This window comes from Ranitomeya imitator, chromosome 7 (genome assembly GCF_032444005.1).
Source record: "Ranitomeya imitator isolate aRanImi1 chromosome 7, aRanImi1.pri, whole genome shotgun sequence".
NCBI lineage: Eukaryota > Metazoa > Chordata > Amphibia > Anura > Dendrobatidae > Ranitomeya > Ranitomeya imitator.
In genome coordinates this window covers 13,040,297-13,063,258 of record NC_091288.1, presented here as the reverse complement: position 1 = coordinate 13,063,258, position 22,962 = coordinate 13,040,297, and the positions used below count along the sequence as shown (strand labels likewise).

The following is a 22,962-nucleotide window of genomic DNA, read 5'->3' as shown; positions in this document are numbered from 1 at the left end:
GGATTGGTGATTAATCGTGTTAACCTAGGTAGTGCATTCCAAAGAATCGGCGCAGCACGTGTAAAGTCTTGGAGACGGGAGTGGGAGGTTCTGATTATTGAAGATGCTAACCTGAGGTCATTAGCGGAGCGGAGGGCACGGGTAGGGTGGTAGACTGATACCAGGGAGGAGATGTAGGGTGGTGCTAACTACTATAATAATGCTCCTATGTACAAGAGTATAACTACTATAATACTGCTCCTATGTACAAGAGTATAACTACTATAATACTGCCCCTATGTACAAGAATATAACTACTATAATACTGCCCCTATGTACAAGAATATAACTACTATAATACTGTCCCTATGTACAAGAATATAACTACTATAATAATGCTCCTATGTACAAGAGTATAACTACTATAATACTGCCCCTATGTACAAGAATATAACTACTATAATACTGCCCCCTATGTACAAGAATATAACTACTATAATACTGTCCCTATGTACAAGAATATAACTACTATAATACTGTCCCTATATACAAGAATATAACTACTATAATACTGTCCCTATATACAAGAATATAACTACTATAATACTGTCCCTATATACAAGAATATAACTACTATAATACTGCTCCTATGTACAAGAATATAACTACTATAATACTGTCCCTATATACAAGAATATAACTACTATAATAATGCTCCTATGTACAAGAATATAACTACTATAATACTGCTCCTATGTACAAGAATATAACTACTATAATACTGCTCCTATGTACAAGAATATAACTACTATAATACTGCCCCTATGTACAAGAATATAACTACTATAATACTGCCCCCTATGTACAAGAATATAACTACTATAATACTGTCCCTATGTACAAGAATATAACTACTATAATACTGTCCCTATATACAAGAATATAACTACTATAATACTGTCCCTATATACAAGAATATAACTACTATAATACTGTCCCTATATACAAGAATATAACTACTATAATACTGCTCCTATGTACAAGAATATAACTACTATAATACTGTCCCTATATACAAGAATATAACTACTATAATAATGCTCCTATGTACAAGAATATAACTACTATAATACTGCTCCTATGTACAAGAATATAACTACTATAATACTGCCCCTATGTACAAGAATATAACCACTATAATACTGCTCCTATGTACAAGAATATAACTACTATAATACTGCCCCTACAGGTCCTTCTCAAAAAATTAGCATATAGTGTTAAATTTCATTATTTACCATAATGTAATGATTACAATTAAACTTTCATATATTATAGATTCATTATCCACCAACTGAAATTTGTCAGGTCTTTTATTGTTTTAATACTGATGATTTTGGCATACAACTCCTGATAACCCAAAAAACCTGTCTCAATAAATTAGCATATCAAGAAAAGGTTCTCTAAACGACCTATTACCCTAATCTTCTGAATCAACTAATTAACTCTAAACACATGCAAAAGATACCTGAGGCTTTTATAAACTCCCTGCCTGGTTCATTACTCAAAACCCCCATCATGGGTAAGACTAGCGACCTGACAGATGTCAAGAAGGCCATCATTGACACCCTCAAGCAAGAGGGTAAGACCCAGAAAGAAATTTCTCAACAAATAGGCTGTTCCCAGAGTGCTGTATCAAGGCACCTCAATGTTAAGTCTGTTGGAAGGAAACAATGTGGCAGAAAACGCTGTACAACGAGAAGAGGAGACCGGACCCTGAGGAAGATTGTGGAGAAGGACCGATTCCAGACCTTGGGGAACCTGAGGAAGCAGTGGACTGAGTCTGGTGTGGAAACATCCAGAGCCACCGTGCACAGGCGTGTGCAGGAAATGGGCTACAGGTGCCGCATTCCCCAGGTAAAGCCACTTTTGAACCATAAACAGCGGCAGAGGCGCCTGACCTGGGCTACAGAGAAGCAGCACTGGACTGTTGCTAAGTGGTCCCAAGTACTTTTTTCTGATGAAAGCAAATTTTGCATGTCATTCGGAAATCAAGGTGCCAGAGTCTGGAGGAAGACTGGGGAGAAGAAAATGCCAAAATGCCTGAAGTCCAGTGTCAAGTACCCACAGTCAGTGATGGTGTGGGGTGCCATGTCAGCTGCTGGTGTTGGTCCACTGTGTTTCATCAAGGGCAGGGTCAATGCAGCTAGCTATCAGGAGATTTTGGAGCACTTCATGCTTCCATCGGCTGAAATGCTTTATGGAGATGAAGATTTCATTTTTCAGCACGACCTGGCACCTGCTCACAGTGCCAAAACCACTGGTAAATGGTTTACTGACCATGGTATTACTGTGCTCAATTGGCCTGCCAACTCTCCTGACCTGAACCCCATAGAGAATCTGTGGGATATTGTGAAGAGAAAGTTGAGAGACGCAAGACCCAACACTCTGGATGAGCTTAAGGCCGCTATTGAAGCATCCTGGGCCTCCATAACATCTCAGCAGTGTCACAGGCTGATTGCCTCCATGCCACGCCGCATTGAAGCAGTCATTTCTGCCAAAGGATTCCCGACCAAGTATTGAGTGCATAACTGAACATTATTATTTGATGTTTTTTTTGTTTGTTATTAAAAAACACTTTTATTTGATTGGATGGGTGAAATATGCTAATTTATTGAGACAGGTTTTTTGGGTTATCAGGAGTTGTATGCCAAAATCATCAGTATTAAAACAATAAAAGACCTGACAAATTTTAGTTGGTGGATAATGAATCTATAATATATGAAAGTTTAATTGTAATCATTACATTATGGTAAATAATGAAATTTAACACTATATGCTAATTTTTTGAGAAGGACCTGTATATACAAGAATATAACTACTATAATACTGCTTCTATGTATAAAGAATATAACTACTATAATACTGCTCCTATGTACAAGAATATAACTACTATAATACTCCTCCTATGTACAAGAATATAACTACAATAATACTGCTCCTATGTACAAGAATATAACTACTATAATACGGTCCCTATATACAAGAATATAACTACTATAATACTCTCCCTATGTACAAGAATATAACTATTATAATACTGCTCCTATGTACAAGAATATAACTACTATAATACTGCTCCCTATGTACAAGAATATAACTACTATAATACTGTCCCCTATCTACAAGAATATAACTACTATAATACTGTCCCCTATGTACAAGAATATACCTACTATAATACTGCTCCTATGTACAAGAATATAACTACTATAATACTGCTCCTATGTACAAGAATATAACTACTGTAATACTGCTCCTGTGTACAAGAATATAACTACTATAATACTGCCCCTATGTACAAGAATATAACTATTATAATACTGCTCCTATGTACAAGAATATAACTACTGTAATACTGCTCCTGTGTACAAGAATATAACTACTATAATACTGCCCCTATGTACAAGAATATAACTACTATAATACTGCTCCTATGTACAAGAATATAACTACTATAACACTGCCCCCTATGTGCAAGCATATAACTACTATAATACTGCCCCCTATATACAAGAATATAACTACTAAAATACTGCTTCTATGTATAAATATAACTACTATAATACTGCTCCTATGTACAAGAATATAACTACTATAATACTGCCCCTATGTACAAGAATATAACTACTATAATACTGCTCCTATGTACAAAAATATAACTACTATAATACTGCCCCTATGTACAAGAATATAACTACTATAATACTGCTCCCTATGTGCAAGAATATAACTACTATAACACTGCCCCCATGTACAAGAATATAACTACTATAATACTGCTCCTATGTACAAGAATATAACTACTATAATACTGCCCCCTATGTACAAGAATATAACTACTATAATAAAGCCCCCTATGTACAAGAATATAACTATTATACTGCCCCCTATGTACAAGAATATAACAACTATAATACTGCTCCCTATGTGCAAGAATATAACTGCTATAATACTGCCCCTATGTACAAGAATATAACTATAAAATACTGCCCCTATGTACGAGAATATAATTACTATAATACTGCCCCCTATGTACAAGAATATAGCTATATAGCTACTATAATACTGCCTCCCATCATGTGCAAGAATATACAGTTGTGTGAAAAAGTGTTTGCCCCTTCCTGATTTCGTCACACTTAAATGTTTCAGATCACCAGACAAATATAACACAAGTAAAACACAAAATGCAGTTTTTAAATGAAGGCCTCTATTATTAAGGGAAAAAGAAATCCAAACCTACAGGGCCTTGGGTGAAAGAGTGCCCCCCCCCCACTTAAAACATAAATTAACTGTGGTTTATCACATCTTTGGGAAGCTGAGTTCACATTCCCTAACCACTCACAGGCCTCATTACTGCCATATCTGTTCTTAATCAAGAAATCACTTAAATAGGACCTGCCTGACAACATGAAGTAGACCAAAAGAACCTCAAAAGGTAGACATCATGGCGCAATCCAAAGAAATTCTGGAACAAATGAGAAATAAAATAATTGAGATCCATCAGTCTAGAAAAGGCTATAAAATGATTTCTCAAGCTTTGGGACTTCAACGAACCACAGTTAGAACCATTATCCACAAATGGCAAAAACATGTAACAGTGGTGAACCTTCCCAGGATTGGCCAGCCGACAAAAATTTTCCCAAGAGCGCAGTGACAACTCATCCAAGAGGTCACAAAAGACCCCACAACAACATCCCTAGAACCACTGGTCTCACTTGCCTCATTGAAGGTCAGTGTTCATGACTCCACCATAAGAAAAAGAGACTGGGCAATAATGGCCTCCATAGCAGAGCTCCAAGATGAAAACCACTGCTGACCAATATGAACATAAAGGCTCATCTCAGTTTTGCCAGAAAAAATCTTGATGATCCCCAAGACTATTGGGAGAATACTCTGTGGACTGACGAGTGAAAAGTTGAACTTTTTGGAAGGTCTATGTTCCATTACATCTGACGTAGAAGTAACGCAGCATTTCAGAAAAGGATCATCATACCAACAGTAACATATGGTGGTGGCAGTGTGATGGTCTTAGACTGTTTCGCTGCTTCAGGACCTGGAAGACTTGCTGTGGTAAATGGAGCCATGAATTCTGCTGGCTACCAAAAAATCCTGAAGGAGAATGTCCGGCCATCTGTTCGTGACCTCAAGCTGAAGCGCTCTTGTGCTATGCAGCAGGACAATGATCCAAAACACACCAGCAAGTCCATCTCTAAATGGCTTCAGAAAAACAAAATTAAGACTTTGGAGTGGCCTAGTCAAAGTCCTGACGTTAATCCAATTGAGATGCTGTGACATGATCTTAAAAAGGCGGGTCATGCTCGGAAACCCCCCAGTGTGGCTGAATTACAGCAATTTTGCACAGATAAGTGGCCAAAATTCCTCCAGAGCGTTGAATGAAACTCATTGCCAGTTATCGCCAACAGTTGATTTGAGTTGTTCCTGGTGATGGCGGCCAAACCAGTTATTAGGTTTAGGGGGCAATCACTTTCTCACACAGGACCCTGGAGGTTTGGATTTCTTTTTCCCTTAATAATAAAGACCCACATTTATAAACTGCATTTTGTGATTACTTGTGTTATCTTTGTCTAATATTTACATTTGTTTGGTGATCGGAAACACTTAAGTGTAACAAACATGCAAAAAGAACATGAAATCAGGAAGGGGGCAAATACTTTCACACAGCTGTAACTACTATAATAATGCCCCCAATTTACAAGAATATAACTATGATTCTGCATATTATCTGAAATAGAAGAAAACATTCTCTAATCTAAAACGCCTCCCTTTTAAGTATTAAAAAAAAACAACAAATAGCAGGAAATATTCTGTAACATTTTAACCTTCACTTAAATAAGATTACTACTAGTGATGACCGAATATACTCGTTACGCGAGATTTCCAGAGCACGCTCGGGGGTCCTCCGAGTATTTTTTAGTGCTCGGAGATTTCGTTTTTATTGCCGCAGCTGAATGTTTTACATCTGTTAGCCAGCATAAGTACATGTGGGGATTCCCTAGCAACCAGGCAACCCCCACATGTACTTATGCTGGCTAATAGATGTAAATCATTCAGCTGCGGCAAGAAAAACTAAATTTCCGAGCACTAAAAAATACTCGGAGGACACCCGAGCGTGCTCGGGAAATCTCGAGTAACGAGTATATTCCCTCATCACTAGTTACTACTTGTTATTGTCACAGTGATTGCAGAAATTATACACGGTCTTATATAATAATTCATGCCATTATTTGTACAAGATGGATTAAATCAATATTTTTCTGCCCTGACAGGGGTTAAAGCAATTTGCTGAAACAATGCAGATTCTTTCAATCCTCTACTGAAAACAAAGCTGCTCACTTTCCCTTTTTGTTACCCTGCCTGTGATTTTCCGAGCTCTGAGCTTTGAACTCCATTGTTTTCCAAGCCCCTAAAGACTGGGATTAAACTGATATTAGTGAGAAATCCCTGGCTGGATCCAACCCAAACTCCACTTTTGGGTGCGCACACTGCCTGTAACCTCCGCACATCGATCAGAGAGCAATGCGGGTCAGCCAGATGAACACTGTTGATATTTAATCCCTTGGTATCTAAACATATCAGACACATTCAGCAGAATGCAAGGGTAGGTCATAGTCGAAAAATATACATAATGTCACAAGTTTTATGTCGCCAGTTCTGTATGGACTTTAGTTATTTTATGTCATTTTCTCCATTCAAATCCAAAGCGGAGTTTAAAATTCTACTGGTCGCCCTTGGAAACAGACAGCAGGAAAGCACTACTGTTGTCAGACACATGATCGCACAGTTTAGCTGTAACAAATGAAGGAGCAGATCAACACTTATAGAAGCGATTGGGATTTAAGCTGCAGAATGGCCCCTACCCCTGTACAGAGCTGTGCTGTTTATTCTGGACACTGCGGGTCCTGCCAACAGCTCAGGGTCACCAGGCACGGATCCACACCGATTTGATATGGTTTAACTAAAGATTGGTCATCAACATCTAAGTCATTGACAACCCCTTTAACTGTGGAATTTCTGCCTCTGACAACTCTACTCTTGCATGCATCTTTACAGCTGCTTTTGGGGTCTCTTTATTTGTAAGTACCCACAAGTCCAAAATCAAACAGCAAGGAAAATGCAATGAAATGGGACTGCAGGTACCAAGATACAATTAATATATACTGTTAATTAAAACAAAACCACGCCTCTCTATTTTAACTTAAAATTAAACCAGCAAACCATTGACCCACCATGAAAGAGCAAACCTGACCTGAACTACACAGTACAGCTATTTAAAAACAAACAATTATACAGCAATGTAAACCAGACTTTTCACATGCACAAGATTCTATTATAAACCTACCTGTACAGCGATGGGGTCCGATGGGTCCACAGCCACTGCCAGGTTAGATGTAGTGTCAATGACCAGGTAGCTGTAGTTGTCAGACAATACAGGGATGGGCACCACTTTAACACCTTAAGGACAAAGCAAGCAATGGAAACTTGTTCACAAAAGATAGATAACTGGGCTTCATTTATACTTTGACTGTAGATTAGGAACTGCCATGGGGACGGTGAATGTGCCCTTATTTACAAACTATGCTTCAATTTTCAAAATCCAAAGGGATGTTCATAAAACAACATATATTTCCTGAAGCGGTCAAATGTTTAGATAAAATACATAAGTTTGTTTTTACTGAATGTCAAGAAAGGAACTTTTTCGAAGTACAAAACATTGAAACAAGAGGTAGCCACCAAACCAGAGGGTCCCTCATGGGAAAAGAAACAAGATGTCACTTCTTCTCAAACCTGGGTAATATCTAAATGTTCATTGCTTACCTAGTAGAGAACACCAGGAAGCACTATGGGAGGGAGACAAGACGGCGGCAGGGTGATGATCGGGGCAATGTTCTGCAGCGAGCCCTTGGGGCACGCATCATCTAATACCCACTTCAGGCAGTGGCTACTTCAGCAGGATAATGATCGATCAGGAAAGGTCTGAGGAGCATGACAATTATTTCAAGGTGAGGATTTGTCTCCAAATCTCTCAGATGTCAATCATATCAACTGTGTGAGGCAGGGGTGGACATATAATTGGTGCAACCTGTGCAGCCACAGAGTGGCCAAGGAATAAGGGGAGCCATTTAAACCTCCTAAACAGATGGGATTGTTCATTATGAGGAGCTATTGGGCACATATATTGTTCTGGCACAGGGGCCTCTTCTGTCTGTGTCCACCAGTGATCTGAGAGACGTGCCAGAAAAAAAAGTCCGAACCATGGCGGCTGCACAAAGCAACTTACAGAACCTAATGGATTTGCTCCCCGGAGTTTGCCTGGGCAATACATTCTGAGATCAGCATACCAAGAAAGGGGAGGGAGGCATATTAGCAAAGTGATTGGTCGCCAAGGATCTTACACATATACTTATGAAAAACCCATATAGCAACAAAAATAATCAGAAAAAAAAGGAAGAAAAAAAATCTAAAATTATTATTCCATAATACTCAGGGATCCAAAGAACAGAGACGGGAAGGACAGAAAGTGTAAAATCGCGTCTTATCTGGGTAACAATGTTAAAGGACGATCATAATGGTGCTCACCTGGTCGGGTTGTGTGCGCACAACCACTAGTAACGCTTTAGGCTGCTGCAGACTCACGAGGGGATAACCGTGCAGGTAATGGAGAAACATATGGGTTCATTCTGCGCGACTGTGTAAGAAGGATGAAGAATGCCAATCCGAGTATAAATGGTTTATTCGTCAACGGGTTTCTCAGTATATAAACTTCTTCTTCAGGACAACCATGATCAAGATAAATAAGCCACCTATACTCGGATTGGCATTCTTCCTACACGGCAGCGCAGAATTAACCCTTTTGTTTCTCCATTACCTGCAAAATACTCAAGGAAGGTACGGAGCTTTGTGTTTCCCCAAAAAGAGTGAGAGTTAAGTGTGAGTTGGGCACCTTGAGGGTTTACAACTCATGGGCACCAGTGCTACCACCACATGTCGCCCCATGGCTTCCATCCAGCAACTACTGTAAATATTCTCTTATCGCTAAACATTTGGAATGAAATGCCTAGGAGGACGGCGCCTCTAATGGGGGCTTATATGGCAAAAACAGTCAAGTAACCTCGGAGCTTCAAGGCCCCATACACAGACTGAAACCCCCAATATTGGCCGGCTAGGCCAACAGACTAACATGTGTAGGAGCCTCCTGACTCTCCTCCCCGCTAGATGATGTTGGGGAAGATGAGCATCCAGCATGTCTGCGATAAGCCGCTAGAGGAGGAGTCTGACGGCGGGTCATGAGGCCCGGCTGACCCAGCGCTCCACTGTCTGGAGGAGGAGGAAGAAAGAGCTGCGGCTGAACAATCAACAGCTATCTATTGGGTTTGGGGGTTTAGGTCTGCAATGTGGTCACCTTGGAAATGCCGGCTTCTCTGCCCACAGATTGTTATTGAGGTTAACGATTAATCATCTGAGCAGTGAGCAGTCAGCAGCGTGACAGAGGTGCAGAAATTACCGTCCGCCCACAGGGAGATACATTTCACAGTTAATTTCGCAACTTATTGTGACTCTGCAGTTTCCATTTCTTCCTCTGCTTGTAATAGGATTAATTAAAAGGGAAATTCTAGAATGTGCAACTTATCAGAAAGGGGGCATCAGAGAGCATGGCTGAATGCTATGGGTTCTCAGGGATAACCGTAACGGGTCTGCTTTTTACAACGCAAAACAGCGCCACTTCTGTCTTCAGGCCAAATTTGGCATTACAGGCCAGACATCTCTAATCTCTTACTGTACGTCCACACTGGGGTCCGCAAGTTTAAAGGGGCTTCAGAAGCAGTGTGTGTTCAGATGCCAATTGCATAATGCAGATATCGTGTGACTAACTGCAGCAAGCAGAGTTTGCTCCATTCGCTGCTGTTTAAAGGGAACCTGTCACCCCCAAAATTGTATATGAGACGTTCGATTATACTCACCCAGGGGCGGTGCCGGTTCTGTTCTGGTCCGATGGGCGTCGCGGTCTGGGGCCTCCCATCTTCTTACGATGACGTCCTCTTCTTGTCTTCACGCTGTGGCTCCGGCGCAGGCGTACTTTATCTCCCTGTTGAGGGCAGAGCAAAGTACTGCAGTGCGCAGGCGCCGGGAAAGGTCAGAGAGGCCCAGCGCCTGCGCACTGCAGTACTTAGCTCTGCCCTCAACAGGGAGATAAAGTACGCCTGCGCCGGAGCCGGAACCGCAGAGTGAAGACAAGAAGAGGACGTCATCGTAAGAAGATGGGAGGCCCCGAACCGCGACGCCCATCGGACCAGAACAGAACCGGGACCACCCCTGGGTAAGTATAATCTAACCTCTTATTCTCATCTTTCAGGATACATCGGGGGCTTATCTACAGCATTACAGAATGCATTACAGAATGCTGGAGATAAGCCCCTGATGCCGGTGGCCGCAGCTCATATACGATTTTAGGGGTGACAGACTCCTTTTAACCAATTAAATGCTGCAGTCAATCTAACAGTGGCATTTAAATGGAGCGGTCACCATATGTACATAATATACAGTACAGATCAAAAGTTTGGACACACCTTCTCATTTAAAGATTTTTCTGTATTTTCATGACTATGAAAATTGTAAATTCACACTGAAGGCATCAAAACTATGAATTAACACATGTGGAATTATATACTTAACAAGAAGTATGAAACCTAGGCAAGCCTACAACCTGCAGTAACCACCGATCGACCAAACCGCTGCACGACCAGCTCTACCCTCACCTACTGTATCCTCACCCATCCCTTGTAGATTGTGAGCCCTCGCAGGGTCCTCTCTCCTCCTGGACCAGTCGTGACTTGTATTGTTTATGATTATTGTACTTGTTTTTATTATGTATACCCCTCCTCACATGTAAAGCGCCATGGAATAAATGGCGCTATAATAATAATAAATAATAATAAAACAAATGAAAATATGTCTTATATTCTAGGTTCTTCAAAGTAGCCACCTTTTGCTTTGATGACTGCTTTGCACACTCTTGGCATTCTCTTGATGAGCTTCTAGAGGTAGTCACCGGGAATGGTCTTCCAACAATCTTGAAGGAGTTCCCAGAGACGCTTAGCACTTGTTGGCCCTTTTGCCGTCACTCTGCGGTCCAGCTCACCCCAAATCATCTCGATTGGGTTCAGGTCTGGTGACTGGAGGCCAGGTCATCTGGTGTAGCACCCATCACTCTTCTTCTTGGTCAAATAGCCCTTACACAGCCTGGAGGTGTTTGGGGTCATTGTCCTGTTGAAAAATAAAAGATGGTCCAACTAAACGCAAACCGGATGGAATAGCATGCCGCTGCAGGATGGTGTGGTAGCCATGCTGGTTCAGTATGTCTTCAATTTTGATTAAATCCCCAACAGTGTCACCAGCAAAGCACCCCCCACACCATCACACCTCCTCCTCCATGCTTCACGGTGGGAACCAGGCATGTAGAGTCCATCCGTTCACCTTTTCTGCGTCGCACAAAGACACGGTGGTTGGAACCAAAGATCTCAAATTTGGACTCATCAGACCAAAGCACAGATTTCCACTGGTCTAATGTCCATTACTTGTGTTCTTTACCCCAAACAAGTCTCTTCTGCTTGTTGCCTGTCCTTAGCAGTGGTGTCCTAGCAGCTATTTTACCATGAAGGCTGCTGCACAAAGTCTCCTCTTAACAGTTGTTGTAGACATGTGTCTGCTGCTAGAACTCTGCGTGGCATTGACCTGGTCTCTAATCTGAGCTGCTGTTAACCTGCGATTTCTGAGGCTGGTGACTCGGATAAACATCCTCAGAAGCAGAGGTGACTCTTGGTCTTCCTTTCCTGGGGCGGTCCTCATGTGAGCCAGTTTCTTTGTAGCGCTTGATGGTTTTTGCAACTGCATTTGGGGACACTTTCAAAGTTTTCCCAATTTTTCAGACTGACTGACCTATATTTCTTAAAGTAATGATGGCCACTCGTTTTTCTTTACTTAGAATTTGTATTATGGCAAGAAAAAAGCAGCTAACAGTCTATTCAGTAGGACTATCAGCTGTGTATCCACCAGACTTCTGCTCAACACAACTGATGGTCCCAACCCCATTTATAAGGCAAGAAATCCCACTTATTAAACCTGACAGGGCACACCTGTGAAGTGAAAACCATTCCCGGTGACTACCTCTTGTAGCTCGTCAAGAGAATGCCAAGAGTGTGCAAAGCAGTCATAAAAGCAAAAGGTGGCTACTTTGAAGAACCTAGAATATAAGACATAATTTCAGTTGTTTCACACTTTTTTGTTAAGTATATAATTCTACATGTGTTAATTCATAGTTTTGATGCCTTCAGTGTGAATGTACAATTTTCATAGTCATTAAAATACAGAAAAATCTTTAAATGAGAAGGTGTGTCCAAACTTTTGGTCTGTACTGTATATCTATTTTAAGATCTGAATCCCTGCCTCCCCCCCCCCCCCATAAAGAGAAATAAATAAATAAATGAAACTTGTTTTTGTCGCACCTGTAAAATCTATCAAAATATAAAAATCCTAAGAGTATGTGCCGTAAAAGAGAAATAAAATCCCAAAACCGCAGAACTGAGATTTTTCAGTCACTATTCTTCTTGTAAAAATAGAATAAAAAGCGATCAAAATGACACATATACTCCAAACTGCTATCAATAAAACTGTCCGTTCACCATTAAAAAAAAAAAAAAACCAAGCCCTCACGCAGCTCCATCAACAGAAAAACAAAAATCATTGCTGGTTTTGGAAAATGGTGACAAATTATTTTATTTTTTTTAAACACTTTTTTGTGGGGGGGAAAAAAAAAAAAAAAGACAAAAATAAAACAAGTTTGATTCCAGGCTGTAACTAATGATGTGTGCAGAACCGTTACATCAGGTCATTGTTACAGTAGAATGAATGCTGTAAACACAAAACCCAAAAAACAAAGGTGAAACTGCATTTTTTTTTCTCCACAATTTCATTTATATGGTAAAATTAATGGTGTCAATCAAAACTATAATAAGTCGTGGTCGCAGTCGTGACTCCTTTAGCAAAGCCTCTGGTTTACATCCAGCAGCGGTGTGAGGGGGCAGAACGTTAAATATGAATGTTTTCAATGTAACTCATAAAAGCACTGCCTGAATCTGATGGACTCCAGACCGACACATTGTCACGACTGTTCGGGACAGGAGAGGTTTGTGCTACTGAAGGGTTTAGTTTTGTATCCGTACCGCAGTAGGTATCTACAGCCCAGAGACCTGATATAGAAGGGTTAATATTTTTCTATGTTCCGGAATGTATGTAGGATTAATTAGTCTCATATTATGATTACAAATTTTCTGTTTCAAATTTGGTCTAATATTTTCTTTTCTCACATGTAATATTTTGAGATAACTGTTATGGGTCGTTTACTGAGAAAGACAAAATGACTACAAATCTGATGTTTGTGAGCAGAGGGCAGCGGATGGGAACCACATTGGTCTGTAAATGGTGTAAGGGCGACTCACAGGGTAATGAACCATTGTTCATTCTCACAATAGTGTGCTTTTTTTTTCTCCGGGCGCTGATGGCAGAGGTGGAGTCCCACAATTGAGGCTCACTAGTGACCTCGTAATCTTAGTCAGAACACAGACCCACAACATAGACCATATTTTTTTCGGACTATAAGACGCACTTTTTTCCTCCCAAATTTTGGAGAAAAGTGGGGGGTGCGTCTTATAGTCCGGATGTAACTTATCTTCTTGTCGACTATCGATGTGAATGGGGTGTGGAGAGTCGGAGGCTGGAGCTGGCAGCTGTAGCTAACACCTGTGCCCGCTGTTAAAAAACAGGAATATTCACAGCTACCCACGCCCATAATCCCTCCCACTTCTATGCACTGAGGAACTATGGGCGAGGGGAGCAGTGAATATTCATTTTTTTTTAACAGTAGGCGATTGATAGCTACAGCCACCAGGCGATCACGTGAGCCTGCTACTAAAGAGAATGAATATTCACCGCTACCCACGCCCATAATCCCTCACACTTCTATGCACTGAAGCCGGCCCTGAGAGGTGGGAGGAACTATGGGCAAGGGGAACAGTGAATATTCATTTTCTTTAATAGCTGGCCATTGTTAGATACAGCCGCCAGCTCCTGCAGCTGCCGGGCGATCACGTGTGCCTGCTATTAAAGAGAATGAATATTCACTGCTCCCCTCGCCTATAGTCCAGGGTGTGGGGAACAGTGAATATTCAGACAGCTGACCTCTGTGTGTGGGTATGCATGGCAGTAACGTCATGTGCTGCTTACACAGTGAAATCAGCTCTGGGCATCAGAACAGAACATCCCACTGCAAGGGAGCACAGGGAGGTAGGATCGCTTACTTTTTGGGTGTGCAGCATGATGGAGGCCATGTATACCAGAATGGGGATGAGGGGGCCACGTATACCAGAATGGGGATGAGGGGGCCACATATATCAGGACGGAGGCCATCTAACCTAGAATGGGACGCCATGTATACCAGAATGGGGATGAGGGGGCCACGTATATCAGGATGGGGATGAGGGGGCCACATATATCAGGACGGAGGCCATCTAACCTAGAATGGGACGCCATGTATTCCAGAATGGGGATGAGAGGGCCACGTATATCAGGATGGGGTGCCATCTATGCCAGGATGGGGGCGCATAATATATAACATATTACACATCTACATACACACACCAGAATGGGGGACATTACCCCCTATAACTGTCAGCAACAGATCCCCCCCATAACAGTGTGTCATGACCACATTTTTTGCTTCATTTTTTTCTATTTTCCTCCTCTAAAACCTAGGTGCGTCTTATAGTCCAAAAGATACAGTTAGCACATTCATCACCGCACATAGCGGACATCACTTACCACTGAACACTATGGCCTGCGTGGACGAGTGCCCCTGCGGGTAGCGCTCTCGGGCCTTCTTCATCTGCCTCTTGTAGAAGAGGTAACCCAGTTTGGTGCGGGTGTATAAGCCATACCTGAAAAGACAGTTCATAGGTAAGACGGCATCTGACCATTGTATGCAAGGAAACGTCTATAACTTTAATTGTCAAGATCTCCGATTACTGTCAGTAAATACACCCCACAACCTGGTCCTTCACACACAGTTGTTTGTTACAATGTATCAGTGAAGGTATTACTCTATACACAAAAATGTCTTGAAAGTGTCCTGGACTCCAGACCCTATACCGATAAATTGTAACAAAACTTCAGCTGTGTGATAAGAAAGTTGCTCAGATATTTGACTACTCCCTTTATTTCATGCCAATCTTGGATATAGTGTCTTGAGCCTTGTTCTGACCAATGTAATATTTATTAGACGGCGTTATCTGGCAATTGGCTCTGCCTACATGGCGACTTTCAGCTGCTTGCCAGGTCCAGTGGCCGGCAGGTGTCGCATACCTGCCCTATAGTATATGCGCACGATACCTGCCAATAATGAAAGTCGTGTTAGTAGCGCCTCTCCTCTCTCCATGTGGCGGGAAGCGGCACGCGACAACCCCTTTAAGAATGATTATTTCTGCACACAGGCGATCAGAAACGATCATGTATAATATAAATGATACAAAATGAGAAACACTCGTGGCATCACAGAGGGATCATCACGTTTATCAGCAGCGATACATTGGCACGAGTCCTGCAGCTGTCACATGTACATACAGCAGAGTCCAATGCATCTTGTACTTTATAATCCTCCAGGGGCGCGGGGCGGTTTTGGGGGTGGGGAGGGGACGCCGCAGTTTACCATCCCCGGACATTGCACAATGTTACATTGTGACGGGGGATGTGATGCTTTATGTAAGCGATTGTTCAATTGTTTTACTCAATGAAGGAGAAAAGTGAAGAGGGCAGCGGGCGGCCGTTCCCACACAATGTGCCACATTCTGCACAATCACGACTCCCACAGGACCCATATGTCGTACGGAGGGATGAAAACGCCGACAACTTTGGGCCCCATTCATTATTGCACTAGAGTCTGTTGTTATCCAGTTTTAATTTTTTATTTTGCACCAATTTCTTCCTTTTGAGCTGAATACATTGGGAAGTCCATTTTCTACTTGTTCGTTTCCCCTCTGTTCACCATTTTGGGCACATTTCTTGCAATCCAGATGTTTGTGGCCCATTCGCTATTAATGATTTTTTGCACTTTTCCCCGGGTAATCATGCAGATATTTGCCTCCTCACGAGGCTTGCAGCGTTCGAGGTCCGCTCCTCGCTAGCGCAGATCGGGCATCTGCGCTAGCGGGATCGCCAAACGCGATCCCTTTTGGGACATTGCGTTAGGGCAATCGCTAACTGATTGTGCTAACGCAATGTGAACCTAGCCTTAGGCTATGTTCACACATTACGTTTTTTCTACAGGCAAAACCTGCTCTCTTGTCAGTAAAGAAGCTGCCTACAAAAGGCAGGTTTTGATGCATTTTTGATGTTTTTTTTTTTTTGCTTTTTGTGATGCTGAAAAAGTTTTAGTGACCCCCCAAAAATCAAGATGCATCTCATGCAGACCTGCTGCGGCTGAGCGTGCTCTCTTGTAATGCACATTTAATAGGCGAACGTAGCACGATAGGTGAACGGTCAGTCTTCCGATCACTGACAGCAAGCAGTTTTAAAAAAGGAGAAGAACTGAAACAAAATTATTTAAACTGCAAATTTTGTGGGCAAAACTGGCACACTGTTACTGGGGGTGAAACGGAAGGATCCAATTTTTTTTTAATGCACACAGCATAACACAGTGTATCAGTATCCCCCCCACCGAGTGTTGCGTTCAACAACTTCACAGTTTGCAAAAGGTTCAAGCCAGGTCAAGAAACAGTTAATTTATCGCACGTGTGGTTCTGACATTTCTCCGGGAAATTAGTGGGATAAGTCTGGTAGAATTCAGCGCTCTGAGATGCCTGGCAGCGCGCCACCTCGGGGACTCTCCTCCGCCCCACACAGGCTTTAATTACCGTAATATTCAATTTCAATTACAGTTTTGCAGATAAGGTCCCAACAGGATGAAAAATGAGCAAGTGTGGCAGCCCTGGGGAAACGCCGCCGGCGACCGAAAGGACAGGGCAAACGCAGCCAGCGACCGAAAGGACAAAGCAAACGCCGCCGGCAACCGAAGGGACAGGGCAAACGCGGCCAGCGACCACAGGACAGGGCAAACGCCGCCAGGGACCGCAGGACAGGGCAAACTTTGCCGGTGACCGCAGCACAGGACAAACGCCGCTAGCGAATGCAGGACAGGGCAAATGCGGCCAGCGACTGCAGGACAGAACAAACGCCGCCAGGGACCGCAGGACAGGGCAAACTTTGCCGGTGACCGCAGCACAGGACAAACGCCGCTAGCGAATGCAGGACAGGGCAAATGCGGCCAGCGACTGCAGGACAGAACAAACGCCGCCAGGGACCGCAGGACAGGGCAAACGCTGCCGGCGACCGCAGGACAGGGCAAACGCGGCCGGCGACCACAGGACAGGGCAAACGCCGCCAGGGACCGCAGGACAGGGCAAACTTTGCCGGTGACCGCAGCACAGGACAAACGCCGCTAGCGAATGCAGGACAGGGCAAATGCGGCCAGCGACTGCAGGACAGAACAAACGCCGCCAGGGACCGCAGGACAGGGCAAACGCTGCCGGCGACCGCAGGACAGGGCAAACGCGGCCGGCGACCACAGGACAGGGCAAACGCGGCCGGCGACCGCAGGACAGGGCAAACGCGGCCGGCGACCGCAGGACAGGGCAAACGCCGCCAGGGACCGCAGCACAGGACAAACGCCGCTAGCGAATGCAGGACAGGGCAAACGCGGCCGGCGACCACAGGACAGGGCAAACGCCGATGGTGAACGCAGGACAGGGCAAACACCGATGGTGAACGCAGGACAGGGCAAGCGCCGCTGGGGACCGCAGGACAGGGCAAACACCGATGGTGAACGCAGGACAGGGCAAGCGCCGCTGGGGACCGCAGGACAGGGCAAACACCGCCGGCGAACGCAGGACAGGGCAAACACCGCCGGCGAACGCAGGACAGGGCAAACACCGCCGGCGAACGCAGGACAGGGCAAACGCCGCCGGCAGTTAATGAGAGGACTCCACACATACAGCTTCAGGTCTGTGTGAGGCATTTACCCCCATCCCCCATATAAGCAGTACAATCCAAGCTAGAAATATTCTTCCACGTTCAGCCGTTTTCACAGTTAATGCAAAACTAGAAGCAGACGGCAATCAGACATATGGAAGGTTTAAATTACCAAGGACGCAGACTATGGAGCCTCCTAATTATGGCTCGACTCTGGAACTTGACTTTACGGAGATCACTTTGTCTGATGCGAATCTGGAGACTCCTTGGGGTACGTGCGCACATTCAGTATTTACTGCATAAGGCTGTGTTCACACAGTGCGTTTTTTTCGCGGTTTTCCCCGATAAAAACGCTATAAAACCGCAAAAAAACGCATACAATAAGCATCCCATCATTTAGAATGAATTCCGCATGTTTTGTGCACATGATGCGTTTTTTTCCGCAAAAAAAACGCATACCGCACAAAATCCGGACATGCTCTATCTTTTTGCGTTTTTTTTGCGGATTTCCCACTCCAAAATGCATTGGGAAGTGTCCGGAAAAAAAACGCGTCAAAAACGCGTCAAAACCGCGGCAAAAACGCGTCAAAACTGCGGCAAAATCGCGGCAAAAAACGCATGCGGTTTTCTTGCGGATTTCATGCAGAAAATGTCCGGAATTGTCAGGAATTTTCTGCATGAATTCCTGAACGTGTGCACATAGCCTTAAAGGTCTCGAACGTTGGCAGGAAGAATGCTGCATGTTTGGGTGCGTTTTCCCTTTTAATTTAGATGGATGAAAAACACTGAAAGAATTGACGTTCTGCAGATATGAAACGGCTTCAAATCTGCGAGGAAAAAATAAGCAGCGTGTGCACGAGATTTCAGGAATCTTATTTACTTTGCTGGTTCTGGAAAACACTGATTTTTTTCCAAGGCAAAAAAAATGTGAAAAGGATCTGCCAAAAAAGCAACATGTGAACAAGCCCCTAAGAATTTCATCCACTAATTCAGTAGTTAAAATCTCCAACCAAAAAGCAGATTTAAGTGCAGATTTCTGGGCAATATTTCCATGACGTAAAAACCTGGACATAGACATAGCGGAAACGCTTCAGATCCTCCTCAAAAACAATTTCTGTTATGAAAATGCTGCAAAAAATAAATACAAATACTGTGCACAAAGCCAATGCTTCTGTTCACATGTAAGCAGATTTTTCCATCGCTCTGCACAGGTTACTGCAGATTTTGCCAGAAAACAATTTTCAGATGTTTACAGACATTTTTGTGTAGATGACTTTTGCTGAAATGTCATTAGCTCACCTGCCAGGGTATCCTGTTGCAAATTCTTGGATTGCAGATCTGCTACATTTTTCCCCCATTGTGTGAACATACCCTAAGGCTATGCTTCCAATTAGAGCAAAAGCTGCATTTTTCCTGCTGATGCAGATTTTTTTTGTGTGTGCAAAATCTCCTATGTTTAAACAGTTTATAAAAAGTGGGTGCGATTTATAAAAAAAACACATGAAAGCCGCAGAGGGGAAAAAAACGCTGCGTTCCTGCATGTGGGACCATGGGCCAAGTCTAGAAGCTTCTCTATATTCTTGTGTGCGCCAGTTGGTGGTGTGGACTCCATATGTACAATGCACCGGAGTGAACAATCTGTGTGCAAACTCCAGAGGACTACAATGAGAAGCGAGACTAAAAGGTACCGTCACATTTAGCGACGCTGCAGCGATACCGACAACGATGTCGATCGCTGCAGCGTCGCTGTGTGGTCGCTGGAGAGCTGTCACACAGACCGCTCTCCAGCGACCAACTATGCGAAGTCCCCTGGTAACCAGGGTAAACATCGGGTTACTAAGCGCAGGGCCGCGCTTAGTAACCCGATGTTTACCTTGGTTACCAGCGTAAGCGTTAAAAAAAAAAAAAAAAAAAAAAAAAAACACTACATACTTACATTCTGGGTTCTGTCCCCCGGCGTTCTGCTTCTCTGCACTGTGTAAGCGCTGGCCGGAAAGCAGAGCGGTGACGTCACCGCTGTGCTCTGCTTTACGGCCGGCCGGCGCTAGTGCAGAGAAGCAGAACGCCGGGGGACAGAACCCGGAAGGTAAGTATGTAGTGTTTTTTTTTTTTTTTTAAACGTTTACGCTGGTAACCAGGGTAAACATCGGGTTACTAAGCGCGGTCCTGCGCTTAGTAACCCGATGTTTACCCTGGTTACCAGTGAAGACATCGCTGGATCGGTGTCACACACGCCGATTCAGTGATGTCTGCAAGGAGTCCAGCAACGAAATAAAGTGCTGGACTTTCCCCAGCGACCAACGATCTCCCAGCAGGGGCCTGGTCGTTGGTCGCTGTCACACAACGATTTCGTTAACGATATCGTTGCTACGTCACAAAAAGCAACGATATCGTTAAGGATATCATTATGTGCGACGGTACCTTTATGGTGAAGCAGCTTTGTCAGGATTCACACCTCGCTATTTTCCATCAGATATTTCTAAGGCAGAGAACCCCTAAGGCTATGTGCACACGTTGTGGATTTCCTGCAGATCTGCTGCAGATCCGCAAGTGATTTACAGTACAATGTAAATCAATGGCAAAAAAAAAAAACCGCTGTGCTAATGGTACGGAAAAATCCACACGGGAAATGCAGCAGATTCAAAAAGTGACCATGTCAATTCTTTGTGCAGATCTGCTGCGTTTCTGCACCCATTCCATAATAGAACTCCGCAGGGGTAAAAAAAAGGAAGAAATCTGCACAAAAATCTGTAACGTGTGCACATACCAAAAAAAGGCGCAGATTCTGACCTGCGTTTTCTGCCAAGAAATTCATAATCTGCACAGAAAATTCCACAGTCAGATCTGCAATGTGTGCATATAGCCTTATATATGTGCACACGTTGCGGATTGGCCCTGCGGATCTGCAGCAATTTTCCATGCATTAGGCCTGTTTCACACGTCAGTGGCTCCGGTACGTGAGGTGACAGTTTCCTCACGTACCGGAGACACTGACTCACGTAGACACATTGAAATCAATGTGTCTCTGCACATGTCAGCGTGTTTTCACGGACCGTGTGTCCGTTTGAAAAACACGGAGACATGTCAGTGTTCGTGGGAGCGCACGGGTTACACGGACCCATTAAAGTCAATGGGTCCGTGTAAAACACGTACCGCACACGGATGCAGTCCGTGTGCCGTGCAGGAGACAGCGCTAGAGTAAGCGCTGTCCCCCCCACTGGTGCGGAAGCCGCCATTCATTTCTTCTCTCCAGCAGCGTTCGCTCACCTCCCATAGGGGTGGAGCCGCATATTCATCACTGTAATGGGCGGCACCACGTGACCGCTCATACAGGCGAAGCTGCGGCGAGGAAAGGAAGCAGCGAGGGTGCGGGGTATTTTATTAACAGCGGGGGAGGGGGGCGCACAGAGGGCTGGGAGGGGGTTGGGGACAGGGATCTTTTTTTTTTAAACACAAAAAAAAAAAAGATTTTTCATATCTTCTTTCCAGCGAACTCTGCTGGAGAAGAAATGAATGGCGGCTTCAGCACCAGATGCAGGGGACAGCGCTTAAAGGGAACCTGTCACCCCGAAAATCGCGGGTGAGGTAAGCCCACTGGCATCAGGGGCTTATCTGCAGCATTCTGTAATGCATTCTGTAATGCTGTAGATAAGCCCCCGATGTTACCTGAAAAAGGAGAAAAAGATGTTAGATTATACTCACCCAGGGGCGGTCCCGCTGCTGGTCAGGTCGGATGGGCGTCTCCGGTCCGCTCCGGCGCCTCCCATCTTCTTTCCATGACGTCCTCTTCTGATCTTCAGCCACGGCTCCGGCGCGGGCAGACAAAGTACTGCAGTGCGCAGGCGCCGGGCCTCTGACCTTTCCGGCGCCTGCGCACTGCAGTACTATCCTCTGCCCTCAAGAGGGCAGAGCAGAGTACGCCTGCGCCGGAGCCGAAGAGGACGTCATGGAAAGAAGATGGGAGGCGCCGCAGCGGACCGGAGACGCCCATCCGACCTGACCAGCAGCGGGACCGCCCCTGGGTGAGTATAATATAACGTCTTTTTCTCCTCTTTCAGGTAACATCGGGGGCTTATCTACAGCATTACAGAATGCATTACAGAATGCTGCAGATAAGCCCCTGATGCCGGTGGGCTTACCTCACCCGCGATTTTCGGGGTGACAGGTTCCCTTTAACTGTGGTGCTGTCTCCTGCACGGTGCGTGTGGTACCCAGTCGGCACAAGGGCGGCACACGGATGCCGCACGTGTGCCACACTGATGTGCCATGTGAGCACACGGACACGGATAATTCCGGTACCGATTTTTCCGGTACCGGAATTATATGGACGTGTGGGACAGGCCTTATACAGTACCATGTTAACCTATGGAAAACCAAATCTGCAGTGCACATGCTATGGAAAATTCCGCGCAGAAACGCAGGGGTTTATTTTCTGCAGCTTGTCAATTCTTTGTGTGGATTACGCAGCGTTTCCTTTATAGGAATCCACAAGTGTAAAGACGCTTGTGAAATCTGCACAAAAACTGCACAAAATCCGCAGTTAACGCAGGAAGTTTTACCTGCAGAGTCTGCAGAATCCGAGCAGAAAAATCCGCAATGGAATCAGCAACGTGTGCACATAGCCTTAATGTCAGAAAATATTCCACTCCGGTGATTGAAGGTTTCATCCGTCTCCTCCCGACAATCGATGGCACATTGTATACATCCACACTTATCACCGCCCTGCACACATCCGGACGCTCAGACCGGGGCATGGCGAGCTAAACCTCTGTGATCCAAGCAATGAGCCGGTGCGGAGTCAGCGCAGAACACAATGAGCCGTATCGCTCC

At 44.2% G+C, this 22,962-nt stretch overlaps 1 protein-coding gene across 3 annotated transcripts in view; it reads right to left on the bottom strand.

The window, feature by feature from the left end:
- The window catches only part of LOC138644392 (probable hydrolase PNKD), a 100,769-nt gene that overhangs the window by 27,087 nt on the left and 50,720 nt on the right, over positions 1–22,962 (bottom strand). For all 3 annotated transcript variants that reach the window (XM_069732712.1, XM_069732710.1, XM_069732711.1), the window contains exons 2-3: positions 14,932–15,047; positions 7,400–7,512 (exon numbers count right to left, since the gene is read on the bottom strand). In XM_069732712.1, the coding sequence (XP_069588813.1) occupies positions 7,400–7,512; positions 14,932–14,995 (177 nt within the window). In that variant the 5' untranslated portion in view covers positions 14,996–15,047. The remainder of the gene's footprint in view (positions 1–7,399; positions 7,513–14,931; positions 15,048–22,962) is intronic.